General features: G+C 40.5%; 2 protein-coding genes and 1 non-coding gene across 5 annotated transcripts in view; all 3 read right to left on the bottom strand.

Annotated features, from left to right (window-relative positions):
• Window positions 1-17,027, bottom strand: part of MKRN1 (makorin ring finger protein 1) — a 32,845-nt gene extending 15,818 nt beyond the window's left edge. For 2 of the 3 annotated variants that reach the window (XM_043966255.1, XM_043966254.1), the window contains exon 1: window positions 16,669-17,027. In XM_043966255.1, coding sequence (XP_043822190.1) covers window positions 16,669-16,841 — 173 coding nt within the window. In that variant the 5' untranslated portion in view covers window positions 16,842-17,027. The remainder of the gene's footprint in view (window positions 1-16,668) is intronic. The other variant, XM_043966253.1, reaches the window with a different exon arrangement.
• LOC122730239 lies at window positions 2,319-2,422 on the bottom strand. The gene has a single exon (XR_006353434.1). It is a non-coding gene; the product is annotated as a U6 spliceosomal RNA (small nuclear RNA).
• Window positions 17,028-17,899: 872 nt separating the features above from the next.
• The window catches only part of DENND2A (DENN domain containing 2A), a 187,179-nt gene continuing 183,808 nt past the window's right edge, over window positions 17,900-21,270 (bottom strand). The window contains exon 21 of the mRNA XM_043966250.1: window positions 17,900-17,967. The gene's annotated coding sequence lies outside the window, so the exon portion shown is untranslated. The remainder of the gene's footprint in view (window positions 17,968-21,270) is intronic.

Below are 21,270 nucleotides of genomic sequence, written 5' to 3'. Positions count from 1 at the left end.
CTGAATTCAGGAGGACCTGAGTTAAAATCTGATCTCAGACACTTGACACTTACTAGCTGTGTGATGCTAGGCAGGTCACTTAACCTTCATTGCCCCGTTCCCCCCACCCCAAAAAAGGTGACTCTGATACCTGTACAACTTAGGGCAAATCACTTAGCCTCTCTTGGTATGGTTTAATCTAAGCTCTGACAGTTCCTTAATTGCAAAGCAATTAAGCTTTATAATCTTAGAGCCTCAAGGTTACCAGCTCACCTTCCCTGTCCTACTCTCCAAGATGCCACCAAAGAGGTAAAGATGGTGGTGAAAGAAGTTGCCTAATCAAGGGATGGTACATTATCAGGGAATTATTGCTAACAACTTAGCATGTAAAAAGTCTTCCTTACTCTGCCTTTGCCATCGATTTCCAGCCTTATTTCACATTATTCCCCTTCAAGGACTCTACATTCTAGAAAAATTAATTGACTAGTTCTTCCCCAAACTCAAAATCCTGTCTCCCGCAAAACATACTGGCTGTCCTCCATCCCTTTTCGCATCACTCTCAGAATGCCAAACTTTCATCAAGGCTCAATTCAGCAACCATCTCCTCCTTCCAGATCTCCACCTGTTAGTGTTCTCGCTCTTCTCAAATTATCTTGTATAAATGTATCTGGATACAAAGTGTAACAGCGCTTCCCCACACCCAGCAAAAGCTGCTTGAAGGTAAAGAATGTTTTGTATGTTTGGTTTCTGTATTGCTATGGTCTTAACGTTTATTGAAGGCCATAAGACTTAGGAGAATGGATTTTCCTGACTGCAATTTAGATGAAGTGGGAGGGATAAAAATTTGGAATTTGCAGGGAACTTTGGTGAGGAAATAGTAGCAATAGTTATTATCTCATTCTATGAATCTGACATTAAAAAAAAAAACAAACACCAAACAAATTAAAAAACCAAAGCATGGTGAACTCCAGAAAGTGCTATGGATAAGATAACTACAGAAACAGGTTAGCACCAGCAAGCTAAAAATCACTAGTTAAACCCCAAGTCCTCATTTTAAACATGAAGAAGCTGAGACCTAGAAGCTACTTGTCTAAATGGCAAAACCCCAGCTTCTACTACACTTCACTCCTCTCATCTTTCTTCTCCACAATGCCACCTCTTTGGCGAGTGCTTTTTTACGTCACTTATTAAAAAGTATTAAGGGTTTCAGAAAGGACAGATTTAGAAGGAAGACACAGTGATTCAAAAAGGGTAGAGGGAAATCAATGTCCAAGTAGGAAGGCTGACTGGCACTACACAACAAATAAAGTTTTTCCTCTGGAGCAATTCTAAACATGTCGAAGGATCATTCCATTCTCTATAGCAGTGGTTGGTTCTCAAGGATCCCTGAAAGTCAAAACTGTTTTCATGATACTAAGATGTTTTAATTCCGACACAGTAAACATCAATAGGTATAAACCACACAAACAAAAACTCTTTGGGGAATACAATAATTCTGCAGACTATGAAGGGGTCCCAAGGCCAAAAAGTTCGAAAACCACTGCCTTGAACTGTGAGGACAGATGTCTAGGTGTTAGCAGGTAAGTGGAATCCTCTTACTGACTTACAGATAGCTGACTTTCTTCTAAGGAATCTATAGAGTGGTCAAAGGTAGACCTTTGGGAGTCATATTGTCTACCTTGAATATATATCTAAAATAACGTATTCATTCAAAAAAGATCTACTTAACCCCCACTGTGGTCAAAAGTATTGAGATAACAAGAGACAAATGAAATTATAAAACATCCATAGCCCTCAAGAAACTTAAAATCTCTAAATAAATAACTATAAGCTACAAATTGTCATAAATGCACAAACATTTCGGTGCTGTGACAGCTGCAAAAAGTGAAAGATTATTTCAGATTGGGGTGGCAGAAACACAGTGTTGGTGGGGCTTCATGAAGAAGGCTTGGGAGAAGATGTGGAAGAGGAAGTTGAAGAGCAGACAAAACTGGAGATTTGAAGAAGAGGCCAGAAGAACCGCCAACATGGTTTAAAGGAAAGTGTAGAAAATACGCTGGTTCAGAAAGTTGGTGAGACCTGGGATTCTCTCTCTCTCTCTCTCTCTCTGGTAGGGCCTTTCTAGCCATAACAGAAGCAATTGCTATTTACCCTCATACTCAGAGTCATTAAGAGGCCAAACAATGGCCAAAGAAGCTTGGACTGATTACCTATGGTTGGCCAATCTATGAGAGTCAAAGAAATTTGGGGTTAAGGTAAGTCCTTAAAAAAATCTAGGCCCTAAACCTCCAGACATCTTGTGAGGTTTAAGCAGTCGAAACTTTTACATATTACATATCACTTTTGTCAGAGCACCCAGGAATTTGCATGTCATCCTTGCTCAGGGGCCATGCTAATCTTTATATAGTTCCAATTTTAGTACTTGTGCTGCTGAAGTGAGCGTGGTATTATTCTCTGTGTGGACAGGAGTGACCAACCAGAGATACAGATGACCAACTGTCATGACTGTTTTAGAAAGGTCTCCATTTGGTAAAAAGTTAGACTAGATCTTTTGGGTTATTTACAACTTGAGTTAGTCACAGTTAATAGGTGACTATAGAGACACTCTTCCTTATTTATAGAAAGGAAGCAACTCACTCTGCATGACTCTAGGAGTCACTGGGAGGCAGTGAGGGAAGTGAACAAGTTATATAACCATATGGTGTTGTCAATCATTAGGTCAGAAAATGAGGGAATCAAATCTCAGAATAAGAAGTCTATTGTATACCATCAAGGACCTTGCTAAGGCAGAACAGAAACATATCAGAATATATTCCCTACATTGGTGGCATTTCATTCCTTCAAAAATAGTTATTAAATGACTATGAGGGAAAGGCCCATGTATAATTATCTTTATCTCTCAACAGAAGTAACTACAAGGGAATAAATAAAGTGTCCTGAAAGGAGCACAACCAAAATGCTAAATTAAATACACCAGAAAAGATGTCTGGTCAGAAGTATTCTTTCTGCCATGAAAGAAGTGACATTTGAGCTGAATGTTTTAAAGTGGGCAAGATTTCTGATAAGCAGTGGCTGGGTGGAAGAGAATAGAATATTTCAGGCCAGGGAAACAGACAAAACATGCCAAGGCATAATCTGGGGAAGGTGAACTGAATTTGGCTAAAATGCAGGGTTTCCACACCTCAGAGATAAGTTACACTCTTTATTTAACTGAGGTCTTGCATAAAACTGTTCCATCTCAAATATTCTAATAGGAGTTACTGGCCTCATCTCTCACCTGGCTGTACTACTCTGGGACTTCTCACCATGTTTCTCCCCTTTCAGGTGCCTTCCCCACTTCCTCCTGGCTTTTCAGCCTTTCTTGTTATCTTCACTCTTTGAGGTTTTGTGCTTGTATCCCCAGTCCTTACCACAATGACTTAAACAATGTCAATAAACATTTATGAAGCACAGACAATGTGCCAAGGCACTGTGCACAGGGCTTAAAATGTGACTTTCCTGTCATGTAGAGAATATAGCAAAGTGTCAATTAAAAAGGAAGGGAAGTTGCTTCTATTCTAATATGAGGAATGTTATTTATACTTTCCTATGATCACGTAGCTAATGTGTCAGAGATGGATCTTCAATCAGGTTTCCCCAAATTCCCAAAGCAGAGCCTCAATCATACACCAAGATGCCTCAATTATTTGTCGAGATCACCCAGGTCACCACCATGCTTCCAGTTACCTAAAACAGGGCTTGTTAAACTTTTCCCACTTTAACCACTTTTCACCCAAGAAATTTATGTACACACACACACACACACACACACACACACACACACACACACACACACACACACACGGCATCCTCAACTTTTTCCAATTTTGTTCGCTTTCCTTATAGTATCAGTTTCTAACAGCTAGGTGGTGCAGTGGACAGAGCAATGACAGAGCAAGTCAGGAAGACCTGAGTTCAAATCCAGTCTCAGATACTTGACACTTACTAGCTGTGTGACCCTGGGCAAATCACTTAACCCTGACTGCCTCAAATCTGGGGTCATCTCCAGTTGTCCTGATGTATATCTTGCTACTGGACACAGATGGCTCCCTCCAATGGGGAGAGTGAGGCTGGTGACTGTGAGAAAATAATTATTAATGATGAATTTCCTGGAGACCTAGTTTTAGCCCATTCTCCCCCCACCCCTCCCCACTAGAAAGTCCAGTTCTTGGACTTTAGCTAATCTATTTGGGACCAGCCCAGGTGAACAAAAGAAATGGAGATAAAACTCTTTTGACAAATTAAACTGAACAGATGGGATTAAACCACACCTACAAGACTTTGCCTTGAGCAACTTGGGGGAAGAGTCTTTTTTCACACTTCTCCCAGATGTCATGATAGAGCTCATTTTAATTTGGACCCCACTCAAGTCAACCAATGGAATTTAAAGATGCTAACCAATTAGCTTTAATCAATGTATAATGACCAGCCTCTATCAAAAAGGATAAAACGCCTCAACCACACAAGGGTAGCTATCTTGGCGATCTTGGTGTGCTAAGACCAGCTCCCTTCGCTCGGAATGCTGTCAATTGGCGTGCACTCTCCTCTTAGGTCAGTGTAGATTTTGTAGGGCTTCTGAACTATTTGGGACCTCATGCTATCTCTCTGAGAGACCGCATGGGTCTTCTGGGGTTCTTCTTGGGAAAGGCTGGGTGCTAACTGCCACACAGTCAATTCTTTACTGGTATATATGTTAATTAATAATAAATGATTGCCAAAACGGATTCAGTAGCCGTTAATTTATAAGTAGCAATCATTTTTGAAATGCAGTAGCAACAAATAATTTGCATAGTTCTCCCTCACATAAATCCAATTAACTTCAAGTCATGACATTACCTCCCCATACTATACCATGGTCCTTTTCAAGAATGAAGGACAAGGGGGCAGCTAGGTGGTGCAGGATAAAGCACCAGCTCTGGATTCAGGAGTACCTGAGTTCAAATCCGGCCTCAGATACTTGACACTTACTAGCTGTGTGACTCTGGGCAAGTCACTTAACCCCCATTGCCCTGAAAAAAAAAAGAAAAGAAAAAAAAAGAATGAAGGACAAACAACAGTTTCTGGGTACCTCATTTGAATGGCCCTGGGTACCCCAGAGGTTTTAGGGGTAAATCAAAAGAACCTTCTCCTTGAGAAACTAAACCAAACACAGACTTACCTAAAGAGTTAAGTGGCACCGGATCGGGACTGAGCTAGCTCCAGTACTACCACCCTTCATTCCAGTCTCCCCCACCCCTGGGGAGACAAGATTAGGTGTGGCTGCCCCTCATCCAACTTCCCCCAGCCACCACCAGTCAGGGAGGGTCTTCCCCCAATAAAGGAACATTCCAGTCAGATGATCATCCCATCAGACCACCACCATCTTGTCCTCTATAAAAGAATTTCCCTGTCTCCTGTTGAGGAGATAGGTATCTCGGAGCCACACCTCTGTGCCATGCCTTCTCCCCATGAGAAGTCCAAGGATTTCTCTTGGTTTCCTTTCCCTAGCACCTAATTAAACTATTATTTTATTCTAATTGGGTTTGTGTGCAAATCTTTAAAGAGGAATTCCTAAGAACCCCTACTCCAAACCCCAAAACACTAACACCTGTCAATTCTACACGCATATCATCTATCCCAACTATCCTCTTTGTTTTGAGATGGGCATCACCCTAATTCAGGCCCTTCACATCCATACTACTGCAATTGTCTCCTAGTTCTATGCCTTTGAGTGGGTGCTATTATTACCATTTTACAGAAGAAGAAACTGAAGCAGTCACAGGGTCACACAATTATTAAGTGTCTGAGGCTGGATTTGAACTTGGGTCTTCCTGACTTCAGGCCCAGCTCTCCATTCTTTGTGCCACCTAAGCATCTTTGTGCTTAGTTTCCTTGCACCTATGATTTCTCCCTTCTATAAAATATCTTCCACCTAGCTGTTGATATTCTTTGTGCCACCTAAGCATCTTTGTGCTTAGTTTCCTTGCACCTATGATTTCTCCCTTCTATAAAATATCTTCCACCTAGCTGTTGATATTCTAAAAACACAAATCTGTCCCCATCACTCTTCTATTCAAGAAGCTTCAGTAGGCACCCATTGCCTTTAGGCTCAAATACAAAGTTCTGGTTGGCATTGCAAGTCTTCAATCTGGCCACAGAACTTGTCCTTCTAGGCTGATTACACTTCCCAACCAAACTGGCCAAACTACTGGTTCTGGGAACTCCACATAATGACAGGATCACTTGACTCTCAGAGCCTCCTGGGCTCCCCTGAGGCCTTTCCAAGTACTTTCCCCCTCTAATCACTGTGCATTTTTTATATGCTGTATTTACTTAGTTGTAAAAAATATTGGATTCACCTAATATAAGCTTTTGGCTGTCAGGAGCAATGCAGGTTGGATTTGTATCTTAGGCACCTAGCACGTTGCCTGACACACTGGAGGCATTTAATAAATATTTGCTGATTGAGTTATGAGATTATAATTATGTAAAAGGGCATATAAAAAGATGGGGGCATGCACATATACAATATACACACGAATGTACAAAATATAAATATAAAACCTGCAAGAAAAACTAAAGGCCTAGAATAAACTGAGACTTACATAGAAATAATCTTATAGTTGCATTCAGAACAAAGAAATGAAGAAGGTGATTAGGGTAGAAGATTGTTAATCAGAAGATGGTGAAATTATAGAACTTCTCAGTTCCTATTTTCATTTTAGCAAGGAGACTAGACTTCACACTGGAAACAGACAATGTAAACAGGGCTATATCTGAAGACAGGTGAGGAAAGAGGAAAATACTAGCTACTTTAAATGTGTTCTAGTCTTCAGACCCTTGATTTTTCTTTGATTTCTGGTAGCTATTCCTACTAAAATAACTTACAAAAATAATCTCAGAAATACTGACTTTTGCATAATTGGGACTTCATGCTAAAAATGGAGGGAAAAAAGGAGGATCCCAGAAAGTACAGGGTCAGTATGACTATGATCTCTAAAATATTTTAAAAACAAATCATTTAGGGAACAGTTTGTAAGCATTCAGAAACTAATATAGTGATTACTTGCCAACATATGTTTTTCAGGCCAAGATAATCACACGTTTACTGAATTGCCTTCTCTTCCTTTTCTAATAAGGTCACTAGCTTGATAGACAAATGGGATATTGTATACACAATTTATCTGTTGCAGCCAAGATTTTAAGAGTCTTTCATAACAGCCTGATTGATAAAAAAACATTAAACCTTGCAGGATAACTCCGGGTAAGCATTTCATTAATGGCTGTGTTGGTCTAGTCAACAAAGTGAGATGGATGTAGATATACATTTATCAATTATCTAAATTATACAAAATTGAGCTAACATACAAGATGACAGATTGAAACTTAATGACCTTAACAAGCTAGCAAAATACTGCTCATGAAACAGGTATGATCGGGGGTGACGGAATGAAATAAAACTGTAGCAACCCAATGGTAAATAATCAAATTGAGAAAAGAGGGGACATCTAAAAAAACCACTGTGATAACATCAAGATGACATTAAACAAGGATAAATGGAAAGCTCTCTCTATTATATCTGGTTGTGTGATTTTAATGACCAAACTTGGATAGAAGAAGACCTGAGGGGCAGCTAGGTGGCACAGTGGATAGAGCACCTGAGTTCAAATCCAGCTTCAGACACTTGACACTTACTAGCTGTGTGACCCTGGGCAAGTCACAGAAGACAATGATGACGACCTGAAAAAATGTGACTTCCTCCCTTCACTACAGAGCGGGGAAAGCTGATTGCATATATCAGATTGTTTATGTGTTACTTAGTTTTACTAAATTACTTTTCATCTCCTCTTTGTTATAGGAGATGGTTTGCTGGGCAGGGAAGGGTAAATATAATTTTGGAAGTATAATTTGGTATCAAAATAAGATAATTTTCTAATTAAGTCATTTAAAAACCCCATCTCGGGGCAGCTAGGTGGGGCAGTGGATAGAGCACCAACCCTGGAGTCAGGAGTACCTGAGTTCAAATCCGGCCTCACACACTTAACACTTACTAGCTGTGTGACCCTGGGCAAGTCACTTAACCCCAATTGCCTCACTAAAAACAAAACAAAACCAAACCCATCTCTATGTTTAAGTATATTTTTAAAAAGCCATACTGGGGAGTTTGCTTTTCAAAAACAGATTATATGCATTGATTACTTTACTCTGCTTGCTTCCTCCCCCAGGCTGTGTCAAGAAAGACAAAATGATTGCACCACAAAAGAGAAAAAGGTAGAGGGAAGCATCAGAAGAAAGGAGGTACACTAGTTACTGATGGCTAGAGCAAAGGAACCTAGCTTGATAGGCCAGCTCCCTCTCTCCCCCGCTCCAAAGGAGCATCTACCCTATTTGGATGTACTTCTCTCTGCTTGTCAAGTGTCCCTTCTTTCAGCCCATATGTCCTGCTTGGCTAAAGAGCAGGCTATAAGAGTATCCCTGTTATAGACATTAATTCCAATATAAAGATTCTGTCTGTGATTCCAAAGCAGGTGAGCAACCATTGTAATTTAATTACTTTTAAAAAGTGTACAGAAATGGCAATTACATTTCTCTGATTTCATGTATGTGCTGTGTATTTAAGAAAAAAGATTTGGGGGAGTTTTAGTTGGCTGCACGTTAAATGAGTCAACAGTATAACTGGGCTGCTAAAGTTAACATAACCTTAGGCGGCATTTAAAAAATACAGTATCCAGATCATGGAAAGTAATAGTCCCACTGTACTCTGTGCTACTCAGACTACACAGTGGACTTCTGTGTTCATTTCTGAGTGCCACGTCGTAACACATCCACTTAAAAACTGTAGAGCATGGCCAGAGAATAATTTAGGTGTGAAGTTTGAAGGCACCATAGATGGTGAGTCTAGAAAAAGCCTACAGAAAGATATAATAGATCAAAAATCTGAAGGGAAGTTACAAAAAAAGGAAGTCTCCCAGTTCTGTCTTGCTCCAGAATGCAAAATGAGGAAAAAATCAGTATAAAGTTACAAAAAGGCAGATACTGGCTTAACAAGATAAGTTTTTCCACAATGAAATGAGTTCAAGTTATAGTGGACACTTGAAGAAACTGGCTAATCATATAACCTGGATTAAGGTTAAAAAAAAAAAAGTTAAGTATTGTACAAGACACTGTTAGGGACTAGAAGAGCTAAAAAGCTAAGATGATCCCTAGCTCCAGGAATACAGCAGCCAAATAATAACAAAGAGAACATGGGAGCCTGAAGACGACAATTCAGATTGTAGCTCTTCCACTTAGTAGCTGTAGATCCTGGGAAAGGTCACAACCTCTTGGATTCTTAGTTTCCTCCATTGTGAAATACTTAATGCTACCCATCTCACAGAGTTGTTTCAAAGATCACTGGAGGATATATAGTAATTAATAGCTTTTTAAGACATGAAGTGCTATAAAATATAGCAACAAAATATACAAGTAACTACGACCTAAGTGTCTAATAAGTACAAAGTAACAGTTAAGGGGGAGAAATTATGTACCTAGGGATGATCAGGAAAGACTTCATGGAATAACGTTTAAGTTGAGAAATTTTTGTTGTTCAGTTGTGTCTGACTCTTCACTACCCCTTTGTTTTGGCAAAGATACTAGAGTGGTTTGCCATTTCCTTCTCCAGCCCATTTGACAGATAAGGAAACTGAGGCAAACAGGGTTAAGTGACTTGCTCAGAGTCACACAGCTAGTCTGAGGCCACATTTGAACTCAGGAGTCTTCCTGACTCTAAGCCTGACACTCTATTCACTGCACCACCACAGGTTTGGGAGGCAGCAAGTACATAAAAGAGAAAATTCGGAGTGCAAGAGCAAAAAGGGTCACAGAATCATACATTTAGATCTAAATCCACTTAGTCCAACTCCCTCATTTTACAGATGAAGAAACATGTGCAAAGACATTAAGAGACTTGCAAAGGGTCGAACAAGCAGTGAAGATTTTAAGTCAGGCTCCTGATTCTAAATTCAGTCCTCTATTCAATATTCTACATTGCCTCTTTAAACATGAGTTGAGGGGCAGCTAGGTGGCGCAGTGGATAAAGCACCGGCCCTGGATTCAGGAGTACCTGAGTTCAAATCCAGCCTCAGACACTTGACACTTACTAGCTGTGTGACCCTGGGCGAGTCACTTAACCCCCATTGCCCCACCAAAACAAAACAAAAAAAAACATGAGTTGGACCCAAACCATGGAAGGCCTTGAATATCAGTCCTGCACTCTTTCATGGGCAAACAGATGCAATGAATATTTGGGGGCACAGTTCAGGTTTAGAGCACTTTTACCAGGCAGTACTGTGTAGAAGTGACTAAAACTCAAGAGATCTATGCAAGATCACTGGTTAGGCAAGAGATAATTCAGACCTGTATTAAAGATATTTTGGAAGAGTATCTGGAAGAAGAGATAAGCTGGTTGCCAAATGCTTCCACATCTTTGCTCAAATGGGACCCCATGTCTACAATACACTCCTCCATCTTCATTTTGTTGTTCAAAGCACAGCTTAGGTGCCACCTCTTACAAGAGGCCTTTCTGATTCGTCCAGATATTTCTCTCTTGGAATTATTTTGTAGATATTTTTTACTCATATACATTTGTACATTTTGTATTTCCCAAACAAAATGTCAACTCCTTAGGGGCAGGGGACATTTTTGTCTTCATATGCTCTGCACCTGGCAGAATATCTTACAAGTAAGACCTCAATAAATCCCCTTGTTAAATTTAACTGGGGGAGATGGGGAAAAGGATTAGAGGATTAAGAAAGGAAGAAATACAGAAGTAATTCTTGTACTTCATGGTTAAAGGTTGGATTAGATAACCTGTAAGATCCTTACAAACTTGATGAATCTCTGGATTTTTGGACATCATAATTTTATGCTGTATCCTTGATTTTATTTACTTTTTCTTGATTATTTCACTATTATTAATAATGAATTCTTGGGGAGGGGGGAGCAGCTAAGTAGCAGTGGATAAAGCACCGGCCCTGGATTCAGGACAACCTGAGTTCAAATCCAGCCTCAGACACTTGGCACTTACTAGTTGTGTGACCCTGGCCAAGTCACTTAACCCTCATTGCCCCACAAAAAAAAAAAAAAAAGACTTCTATGAATACGACTGTGATCTTTATCTCCAGGACTAACTGCTCCCCTAAGCATGAGTCTCACATTTCCAATTGCCTGCTGTACATCTCTTGGATCAAATCTAAACGTGCCCAAAGCTGAATTTATTGCCCCTTCCCCCAAACCTGTCCATCTCCCTAACATCATTATTTCCACACCAGCATTTTCCATGGTCATCCACGCATAAAAACATCAGAATATTTGCTTCTTTCCCCTCTCCTTATATCCATTCAGTTGCCAAACTCAGTTCTGTCCATTCCAACATTTCTTAAATGTCTTCTCCCTTTCGTTCCTATTTTTCTGGTTTAGTCTCTCAGTATCTTTAGAGACTACTGCAATAGTCTTAATTCAGTTTCCCAATCTTCAGGTTCAGAATTCTGATTACAATACTTCCTAGGTCAAGAAAGTATCCATCTGGCCTAATACGAATGCCTCCCTTTCATGTACTCATTTAACAATAATCCATCACTAAATCCTTGAGGATTGAACCTATTCCTTGTTCTACCTGTACATCCCCAGCACTTTGCACAGAGTAGGTACTTAATAAATATTTGAAGTGAATCTCTTGGAAACTTGAACATTGTGGCCAGATGGAACCCATCAGAAGCTTGTGAAAGTTTCATGGATTCAGGCAGCATGCTTTATAGGCATTAATTACAATTCCCTAGAGATACAGGAATACGTCTATTTGTTGATTAATTTAATGTTTAACTATGAAATCTTTTATACTGTAACTTAATTCTTGCTGGCACAAACGTCTTTGCCACTAGATACTGGTTCCCTCATGGCACAGTGCTTGTTCTACTTCCTTGTATTCTCCATTGTGCCTAGCATACACTCAGATATTTGCTTTTGTTTTAGTTAATACTTAGTTCTAACAGATTTTTTAATTAGGGAGGTTTTAAAAAAACACACACAAAACCAATTCCAAATAGTTTTCAGGTTAAAAAACTGAGTAACAGATCAAAGCACATGGACACTATATCTACAAAGTCTTTTCCATCTTAGTAGCTTTATTTTAGTGGAGATAGAGCAGAGGTAAACTGAAACTGCTCAATAATATAAGGGTATCCAGATGAAATCGAAACATTATAAATATACAGCAATTATTTATGGGCCAGTTCTAAATGAAATGACCTTTAAAGAAAGAGAATTTAAGATGACAGCTATTTCTAAAAAGTTTCTGATGAAACAGTAAAATTATGGTGTACTGATTAGATTGATGAAGAAATAAGATTTATTTTATTTGCTACAAATATCATTCGGCAGAAGACTTACTTGAATATTGCAAAAATCACACTAGTAAATTTGCAGAGTATAAACTCTGCCTTGAGCAAGTCATTTGAATTTCTCAGACTCCCATCTCAATCAGTTACCGTCTTGTCATTTTGACCTTCATAACACCTCTCCTAAATGCTCCTTCCTCCCATCTAAGATATAAGATCCTGATCCAGGCCCTCAAAACTTCACACTATTGCAATAGTCTTCTGTTTGGTGTCCCTAACTCAAGTCTCTCCCATCTTTTGACCTTCTTAAAGTATAAGTCTGACCATGTCACCTTAATTCAACAAATTTCAGTGGCTCCCCATCACTTAAAAAGTTCAAAGCCCTTCATTACCTGGAACCCTTCTAGTTTTCCAGTCTTCTTATATATACTTTTTCTTCCCCTCACATACTCTCTAGTGACACTGGTCTTTCTTTCTTTTTTTTTTTTTTAACTGTTCCTGACTCAAAACACTCTCTCTCAACTCTAGGTATTTTCTGTCTTCTCCCCTCCCCGCCCCCTAATGTCTAAAACTCTTGTCCTTTTCATCTCCACTTCCTGGCATTCCTAATTTTTTAGTCCCAGCTAAAATCCTTCTACCAGAAACCTTTAATCCCCTTTAAAGTTACTGCCTTTTCCCTGTTGATTATCTCTAATTTATCTGGTATATGTCTTGTTTGTACAAAGTTGTTAGAATGCTGTCTTCCCCCATTAGACTGTTTCTTGAGAGCACCTTTCTTTGTATTACCAGTGATGAACACAGTGCTTGGCACATAGTAAGTGCTTAATAAATTCTTGCTGAATGACTTCCGTTTGCTTGTGGGCCTCTGAGGAATGCATCTGAAATACTATATAAATATGAGTTATGATTAAGCCTTTAATTGTTTAAACCCCACCCATCTTTTCCTCAGGGATGCTAAAGAATAGTAAAACCCTAAGGTCTCCACCTGATTCTCAAACAAAAGGGATGGAAATATTAACAGCTTTGGGTGGATGCCCTCGATGCACGATGCAGAACCATGAAATGTTCAACATTATGTTGCAGAAGAGAAACATCATGAGAAATAACAATAGAATATCAGACATAGTGAAAATAAGTACCCTCCAATAAAAAGGTTGAACAAGTTTTGTGTTTTTGGACAGAAAGTAGTAGCTTTAGCCAGCTTCTAGAACGCATTATACCTTTTGTGAGGAAGGCAGCATTGGACAAATGCCTAGATCTGTGGATGATATGTGGTAAAGAAACATGTACACTGTAGCCTCATTGTAACACCAACTGTATAACACATAGGACCACCCTGTACCCTTTCCAAAAGGGTTTAGTTACAAGGAGTACTGGAAGAAGCTATTTATAACTTAGACTTACCTATAATGTCATTCTACATCATGGACTGCATTACAGAGTCTGGTTTAATTCCAACAGACATGATTTTTATTAAGATGCCTAGTCATCCCTGTTCCCTTCCCTGCCCTCCAACTTGCTAGTTTGTTTTGTTTTTTAAAAATGACAGTCAAGTAATTTTTAACAAATCCGACAATGAGTCCTTACTTTTAGGTACCTCATTTCTCTATTCGAGGAAAGGCTGATCCATATATAAGAAATGACAGTTGCCTTTGGAAATGGAGACTATTGAAAATGACTGGAAATGATTATATTTGGAAGACAATTCCCATTTTCATGGTAAATTCATCATAATTCTTATTAGGCACTTTGTTACATAAGATCAAAGTTGTTCCTGTGGGGATAAAAAAAACCTGCATGTCAGACTCACGTTTTCATTGGTGTAGCAAAGTTCTGGTGAGCAAACTCCAGCCAAAAATGTATGTCAACCACAAACTATTATGGAGCTGGAGCTTAAGAGTTGTCTTCCAGCCTTGAAGATAAGTATATTCTAAGGCTAATTCTCTATTTACCCACTTGATCTGTCTCCTTCGGCTTAATTTAAGAGCCAAATGCTAGGATTAGAGCAGTATAATCTTTTACAAAACACAGTGCAGGTCAGGTCTACTAAGGTTCTGAACTATAAAAATTCCTCACTGTTCTGAACACAAAAGGATTCCCCACACCGGATTAGTAACAACCCTTAAGCTAGGCTCAAAGACTAATTCTGATCCCTTATGCGGCTGAAGGAAAATCAAGAATTCATAGAATGACTGATCAGAGAAAATCAGTAAAGCTTAAGAGAATAATTTTGTTTTGCATGGATGATGCTGAACACAAATTAAAAGACAGAAAGCAACTAGGTCCTCTACATGGGTAACTGCACATATCTTTAAAGGATATTAGATGTGGAAGGGGTCACAAGACTGGAAATTTATTTTGAAGATTAAGACTTCTGGGATAAAGATAACTTGACTTTCCCCAAGTTCACAAGAATACAATTCTTTTTCTGCAGCAATTCTGGTATAAGTAATGGAAAGGTTGGCCAATAGAGGGGTCCAAGGAGGATAATAAAAATAGATGTTTCTAAAAATCAAGTTGATGGTAAATTCTGACTGTTAGGCTAAATTAGGATTAGCTCCCATAATTATGTATTATTGCTAACAGTAGCTAACGTTAATATAATAGAAGTTTACAAAGTATTTTTACATATTCTCTCATTTGACTCTTACCCTGATGAGAAAACTGAAGCTGAGAGAGCTTAAACACCTTTTCCCAGAATCACACAGGTAATAAGTATCTGAAGCACATCTTTGTAACTTTAAGTCCAGGAGTCAGTCTATGTACTGGTAGTATTGTTGGGCAAAAATCTAAAATTATACAACTATTCAAGGATTTTTATTTCAAGCAATTGTAGAGGGAAGAGCATGAGTTAGAATAGATGACTCGTGTACCCAGGAGACTAATGAAAAACTTTAAGAATAAGGTATTTAACAACAACTTTTTATTCCACCATCTTGGTAAAAAAGAGACTCAAACACCACCCAAAATTCTAGACTGTCCACAGTGATAGCTGAGTATAGCAAAAACAGATCAAACCCAAACCCACGGTTTCACGAAAAGGATTTTTGAAATCCCTATTTTGTGTGGATTTTCCACTTCAATCTAGCCTTCTTCCTATGTCTGAAATGGAAAATATACCCAAGTTGTGTTTTATATTTCAGTCCCTTTACTGAAGGAAAGGTCTTTTGAATGAAATTGTGCATGTCTTTGATTACTTAAAATACCAGCATTAAAAACAGAAGACCTGAAATCAATACTGAAAATAATAACTTCATGCCTACGACACAAAAAAATGAGTAGCACTTAAAAAACAACAGATAAACATCCTAAAATTATCTCAGATAGCAAATAAAGTCTCCTTATTCACTCAGTCGGACCATTTTTTTAAAATTCAGCAATAAAAGTTTAAATGCTAACTAAGTATTTTAAAGTGACTAAGACTCATGCCGAGATTAAAATGTTTTTCTCTGAAAACGATCCTTAATAGTTCACTGCGTACAATACCAAGTGGGCTAAGTAAGACACAGCAGAAATCCCTGTTTATCCTAGAGCAAAGCTGATTTATGGGGAGCGCAGTAATCATCTGAACACCAAGGTTTTGTTGCTTCCAGAAGTGGAGAGGTAGATTCCGGACCGGAAAGGCGAGTTGCGTCCTCAAGATAAGTTAGGGGAGGACAGCTTTCTGGGCCTCGAATTTGGTTCTAGACAAAGCCCAGAATCGTCAAGTCGGATAAATGGGGAGAGGAAAAATACAAAAACGACTTCTCACAGCGGGGGAGATAAATAACAGCCTTTGTAACTGGTTGTAGCCGGTCAGTCCCGAGGAGAGAAGGCCGGAGAGTCCAGGGCAACCTCGCCGGGGCCCTCTTCGGGGACTCCACGGGCTCAAGAAAAGACCTTGAGAGCCAAAGGAAGAACGACACCCCCCCAACCCCCACTTTCTCCCTGGGAAACCCGGGAGATAAGATTTGGGGGACAAATTCACGCATGACACGAGCAGGGATAAAGGGGGGCTCACTCCACTCCTTACTGCTCGAATGGCGATTTCCCCCCAATTTCATGGCCTGCTATGCCTTAAAGGAAAAAAAAAAGGGGGGGGGAGAGAGGCTGGGCGGGGGCACCCAGCTAGGACACCCAGAAATAAAGCGGTGAAGCCGCCAGGAAGGAGCCCCCAAGTCTGGGGGCGCCCCGGTTGGGGAGGAGCAGGCCGCGGGGTGCGGGGGCTGCGGCGCCCCCGGGCGGGGGTCATGGAAACGCCGGCTTTCTCTCTCTTCCCCGCCCCCCCCCCATCTTCCCTCAGCTTGAGCCGCTTTACCTGCAGGTGACCTGTTTGGTCCAGCCACCGCTGCTGCCTCCCCCTCCTCCTCCCGCCGCCGGGGACTGGGAAGCGACTGTGGGGGTGAGGGTGGGGGAGGCCGCTGCCACCGCCGCCGCCGCTGCCGCTCCTGATGTTGTGGCTGTTGTTCCGGGAGCTGCAGCCTCCGCCATTACTGTTTATCCCACACAGCAATGGCACCGGAACTTCCGGGATCACATACTTCCGGTCAGGCGGCAGGGGGAGGAGGGAGGAGAAGAGGGAGGAGAGCCCGGGCTTGCCTCTCCCTCCTCCTCCTCCCCACCACCTCCCCAAATTGCGTTGCGTCGCGTTGCGCCACCCCTCTTCCCCCCGACCATGTCCACCCCTCTATCCCGCGTCCTGCGCTGAACAAAAGGGGGGACTCGGTCCCGGAGCTCCCTCTGCCCGCCCACCCGGTTCCTCTGGCTCCTCTCTGATTGGTGGAGCGCACTTTCTACCGGCAACAAGGAGGAGCTAGTAACCGGGACTGTGTACAGGTGTGCTCCGTCTCCAATCACCGTCATCACCGTATCCTCATGGAGAGCATCGTCAGCATCAGCCTGGCAACCGAACATTTGAACGCCGCCTCCTCCGCCGGGTCTCTCCAGTCTACTTTGTTTTACAAAGTTGGCCCCTAGTCTTCTCCCCCCCCACCCCCCACCCCCGTAAGCTTCTCAAGGAAAGGCGCTGCTATTTGCCTGGCTTTGTACCCTGGCCCTGGTACATAGTAGGAGCTTAATAAATGTTTATTGATGGGCTGACTGGTCGCTCGCTATCCATGAATACGTACTCATCTATATAAAGAGAAATGCGTATCTAGATACACATATCTAGATCTAGATGAATGTCTATTCATGCTCACATACATGATGTTTGCATTAGCTAAGGGATCTGTGGTCGATAAAAGCTTTGGCCCAAATTATGTAGCATGTCTGCCCAATATTCTTAAGCCTCTCTTAAGATGGCTTTATTCTAATCATTCAATTAGCAAGCATTTATTAAGTGGCTTACTATGTGCCAGGCACTAGGGTTACCAAGAAAGGCAAAAGACAGTCCCTGTTTTCAAGGAGTTTACAATCCAATTTGGGAGATGACAGGCAGACACCTATGTACAAACAAGACATATGGGATAAATTGGGGATACCTGTTATCTACTCCCAGGAAGGTATACCTGTAATCTGCTCCAATCTTCCAATCACCTGTCATCTGTCCATGGAAGCTCAGGCTGTTCTGGTCATTGAGGTCAAAACTCGACAGTATTATAACATAACTGAAGGCCTGAATGAAAAATTCAAGTCAGTCTCATGAGCTAGGATGATTTTCCTTTCAGGCTGCACGCTGAACTTCCTCTACCATGACTCAGCTCTTCATCCTGAAGCCTCACTCCAACCCTGGAAGTGACACATTGGAAAAACTCTACACCCCTGTGGCCTCTCCCTCACCTTGGATGACTTCTTCCAGAACTTCCATATAAAGAGAGCACTCAGGCTAGCTATATTCCAGACTTTCTCTATCATACCTCCACAAAGGGTAGGGTTTGCCTTCCTTTTACCTTTTCCAGGTGCCTTTTTTGTTTAGTCTTCTCTAATTCAAATGTAAGCTCCTTGAGTGAAGGAATACATCTTCAGCTTCCTTATTTCTAAGCTATGGGAAGTTGAACTAGATGGTCCCTATGACTCTTTCCAGCTGTAAGAATCTATGAAGCTATGGTAGAAAATAAGTAGAAAACGTCATTGCAATCCTACTTTCACTTATAGTTTAGCTAAGGAGAGAAGATCAATGTAACCTGAAACACCTAGGAAGAAATTGTAAAGGAAAATTTAATTGTCAGTTAATAAAAGTGTGTTACAAGTTATGGTGGTCCCTGTCCAGAGTTTCCAGCCTGGGTATAAGCAATTCCCTAAAGACAGTAACATTAACACCAAGATTGTCTTGGCTATATGGTTATAATCATAACCTGGTATTTTGTTTTCTTGTTCAGAAGGAATTAGCCTAATTTAAGGAAAGATACCTTAGACCAATTCTTAACATGGGATCCCTAGAGCCCTAAGAAATCTATAGGTTGATTTTAGGGATTCATTAAATTGCATGAAAAAAATTATACTTTTATTTTTACTAGCCTTTAACTTAAATTTAACATTTCTTTCAGTTATGAATTCAACAACAACAACAACCCATGATTCTGAGAAGAGGTCCATAGGCTTCACTAGTCAGCCAAAGAGATCCAGGATACAGAAAAGGTTAAGAACTCCTCCCCTAGATTGTATCACCATCCAGGTCAATCAATCAACTGTTAACCTGGAAATTAATGAAACAATCAGTATAGGAGAAACAAGGTCTGTAATCGGGGTAGAGGAGCTATAACTTGAAGTATGGCAAAGAATGCTAGGAATACTCAAAGATGGGAACTGAGGACAGGATTTATCTGGGGTAACAGAAAAAAAGGGAACTATGAGACTGCCCTTGAGTGAAGTACAGAAGCTACTTAACTCTAAATAGAAACTACTTAATGTAAGTGGACCCTTTTAGATAATAATCCTGGGAGTAAGGTGGGGAATCTTTGGGAGGGGATAGTTTGTTTGGGGGAGATTCATAAAACAAGCTAGAGTCTGTAATTGACAAAGATCGGTTAGCCCCAGACAATTCATTGGCCTTGAATGGGGAGTAAGTAGGGATCAGTCAGTTCTCAGGAAATTGTCTTTATCACAAACAACCAGAATTTATTGTCTATTTGTGCCTGGTACTGAGCTAGACCGGGAAGGTACAAAGACAACAGCAGAACAGTCCTTTACATTGAGGAGCTTGCAATATTCCTATGGGAGAAATGTACATAAGTAAGTATATACAACATTATATGTTGTAAATATAATATTGTAGAAAAGGCACTAGCAGCTGGGTGGGGAATCAGAAGTCTTCTTGTAGTACTTGAGTTGAGTCTTGAAGGAAGCTAAATACTCTACTAAATCAGTGCTTCTTAAACTTTTTCAACTCGTGACCCCTTTTTGCCCAAGAAAATATTATGTGACCCCGGGTATAGTGGTATATAAAATAGGTAGACATTACCTTTTACTGTTACCAAATTTTTCGCAATCCCCACATTCAGTTATGCACAGTTTAAGAAGCTTTGTACTAGATGAAGGTGAGGAGAGAATATATGCCAGGCATGGGGAAACAGCTAATTATCTAATGTGGGGAACAGTAACTTTGACTATTGTGGAAATACTTCCACATGGTATGGAAGAAGGGAAATAGTGCACAGTAAGTCTGGAAAAGGTAGGGTGGGGCTTAGGTCGCAAAGGAACAGATGATTTTATATTTGATCCTAAGGACAGTAGGGGACTTGAATAGGAGAATTACATGGTCAGATCTACACTTTGGGGAGAATCATTTTTGCAGCCTCTTGAGGAGGTGGCTAAGGGAGGTGTGATAGCACCAGCATCTATCAGGGTTCCCTTTTGGGAAGGGACGCCTAATGGCTCGGGCTAGATTTTTCCTAAAAGGCAACAAAGCTGGACTTGATTGGCCAGGGGAGATAGGTCAAGGCTCAAACCATGCCTTCTTTGACCCAGCTTCCTAGGAGCCTCTTGGCTTCCTGGTCACCTAAAGGCCTAAAAAGGCCCACCCAAGTGGGATCTGCACTCTCCGGATTTGGTGGATGCCCTAAGACCTCACACTCCATCTAGATGACCAGATCAGTTTCCCAGTGGAGACAAAAGGGAGACTTTTTCTATACAAGTGCTATGCATTCTTTCTAAGTTAAGGCTAAGTGAACTTCTTTTTGTTAAATGTTTAATGATTTGCAAATGCATCACTGTGTTCCAAAACCTTACCCTTTAACAATGCTGGCCTAAGTCAGGCCCACATCTAGCAGGGAGAGACTAGAGGCAAGGAGAACAATTGAGAAGCTATTGCAATAGTCCCAGCAGGAAAGACCTAAGCTAGAGTAGCTATGTGAAAAAAAGGGAAGGGGAAGCATACAAGAGATGTTGTGAAGTTATAAACAACAAGATTTAGAAACTAGATATGTGAGATGAGGGAAAGTAAAGAGTACAGGATGACACAGAAATTTCAAACCTGCATAACTAAAAGTATCTACAGAAATAAGGAAGCTCAGAAGAAAGGTGGGTTTTATTTGTTTTGTTTTGTTTTGTTTTGTGGGGCAATGACTTCCCCAGGTTCACACAGCTAGTAAGTGTCAAGTATCTGAGGGCTGATTTGAACTCAGGTCCTCCTGAATCCAGGGCCCCTGCACCACCTAACTGCCCCAGGCTTTTTTTGTTTGGTTTGTTTTGTGGTTTGTTTGGTTTTTTTGTGGAGAAAGGTGGGTTTTTAGAGGAAAGATAATGAGTTTATTTTATAAATGTTGAGCTTGAGATGCCTATGCGACAACCAGTTACAAACAATATGGAATTCATGATGGAAGCTCAAGAGGCTATTATAATATGAATAATATACTATAAATTGGAATATAATAATCTAAGGCTAGATATAGAGATCTGAAAGTCAGCAACATAGACATGATAACTAAACCCATGGGAGTCGATGAGGTACTAAAGAGTATAAGGGGTAGCTAGGTGATAT

This window comes from Dromiciops gliroides, chromosome 5 (assembly GCF_019393635.1).
Source record: "Dromiciops gliroides isolate mDroGli1 chromosome 5, mDroGli1.pri, whole genome shotgun sequence".
Lineage (NCBI taxonomy): Eukaryota > Metazoa > Chordata > Mammalia > Microbiotheria > Microbiotheriidae > Dromiciops > Dromiciops gliroides.
This window is presented reverse-complemented; position numbering and strand designations above follow the sequence as displayed.